Source organism: Eschrichtius robustus, chromosome 2, assembly GCF_028021215.1.
Source record: "Eschrichtius robustus isolate mEscRob2 chromosome 2, mEscRob2.pri, whole genome shotgun sequence".
Classification (NCBI taxonomy): Eukaryota; Metazoa; Chordata; class Mammalia; order Artiodactyla; family Eschrichtiidae; genus Eschrichtius; species Eschrichtius robustus.
In genome coordinates this window covers 35,640,355-35,641,569 of record NC_090825.1, presented here as the reverse complement: position 1 = coordinate 35,641,569, position 1,215 = coordinate 35,640,355, and the positions used below count along the sequence as shown (strand labels likewise).

Sequence of the window (1,215 nt, the reverse complement as noted above, 5' to 3'; positions counted from 1 at the left end):
GCCCAGCACGTGGGACCCAGTTTGGCAACGCCTATGCTGGACCCCTGGCCGCCCGGTGTGCCCAAGAGACCCCACCGGCCTCCCCTCGCCCAGCAAATCAGGGGACTGAGGGTCCCTGGTGAGAACTGGCCCCGGCCACCCCGCCCCTGCGTCGGGTCCTTCCCCAAAAGACAAAGTAAGAGAGAGAAAGGAGTTGGAATTTGGTATAATTTATTAAGTAAGCGAAAGGAAAATTCACAAATGTCTCTGAAGACGAATTCTTCCATGATTGGTAAACGGAGAGGTGTTATTGTAATAACATCTGTCGCAAGGGATCATCCAATGAAGGGTCTCAGCGGAGATGAGGGCTCCTGGGTCCAAAGGCGGCGGGAGAGGCAGCCCAGGGTCTTGCCGGCCACTGCGTGTAGGTCCGTGGCCACCAGCCTTGGGACGTCCGGTGGTGTCTCTCCAGGCCAGGAGGAGGGCGATGCTCCGGAAGGGTCCCCGCGGTCAGAGGTCTCGGGTTCCAGATGTTGGGTCCCCGATGCCGCAAGACCCGCCCAGGGAAGCTTTGCGGGCGGGCGGCGGCCCCATCTCCTGAGGGCGATTGTGGCTCCTGGCGGGTCGCGGGCGTCATGTCCGGGGCGGGCGGCCCAGCGCCCCGCCTGCAGGTGCTCTGCGCTCGGGGTCCGTGTTTCGGGCAGTGTGGGTGCAGACGCCCGCAGTGGGTAGAAAGTTGTTCCCCACTGAAGTCCTCGTCGTCCCCAGAGAGTTGGCCCAGCGTAGGATAGAAAGGGAGCTGCCACTCCTCAGGGTCCGCTAAGCTCAAGATTTGCAGCATCTCTGGTTCCTGGGACCCCTCTGCGGAATCCCAGGCTTCGCGCACGCAGCGGGGAAAGTTCGGCTCCATCGCTTCAGCCCCTGAGAGGAGGAGAAGTTTTCAGGGATCCCTTCCTTGAGGATTTATACTTTCCCGTCCAACTTTTTAGCTGTCCAACCAGAGGATATTAGGATGGGTGGTGTCGTTTTTCTCAGGTTTCAAATTGGTTCAGAAGGCAGGACCTGAGGAGATTAAGGGAAAATCCAGTCATCTTTGATAAAGTTATTCAAGTTGATTTTGTAGATTGAGAGAATTAAAGTTTTTGTGTTGTTTGTTTTTAAAGGAACAACAGGTACAGGGCTCTGTCAAGGCAAGCTATTTTGGAAGGTTACTCCTTTATGAAAAGTATCTTGTGT

At 56.4% G+C, this 1,215-nt stretch overlaps 1 protein-coding gene across 1 annotated transcript; it reads right to left on the bottom strand.

The window, feature by feature from the left end:
- Positions 1–331: 331 nt before the first annotated feature.
- On the bottom strand, positions 332–889 carry LOC137758822 (annexin-2 receptor-like). The gene has a single exon (XM_068534807.1). It carries the CDS (start codon positions 887–889, stop codon positions 332–334), a length of 558 nt encoding a protein of 185 aa, XP_068390908.1.
- Positions 890–1,215: the final 326 nt, after the last annotated feature.

What these genes read in the sequence shown, in the direction of transcription:
- LOC137758822 (XM_068534807.1), bottom strand. Translation starts at nt 889, where the DNA reads ATGGAGCCGAACTTTCCCCGCTGCGTGCGCGAAGCCTGGGATTCCGCA.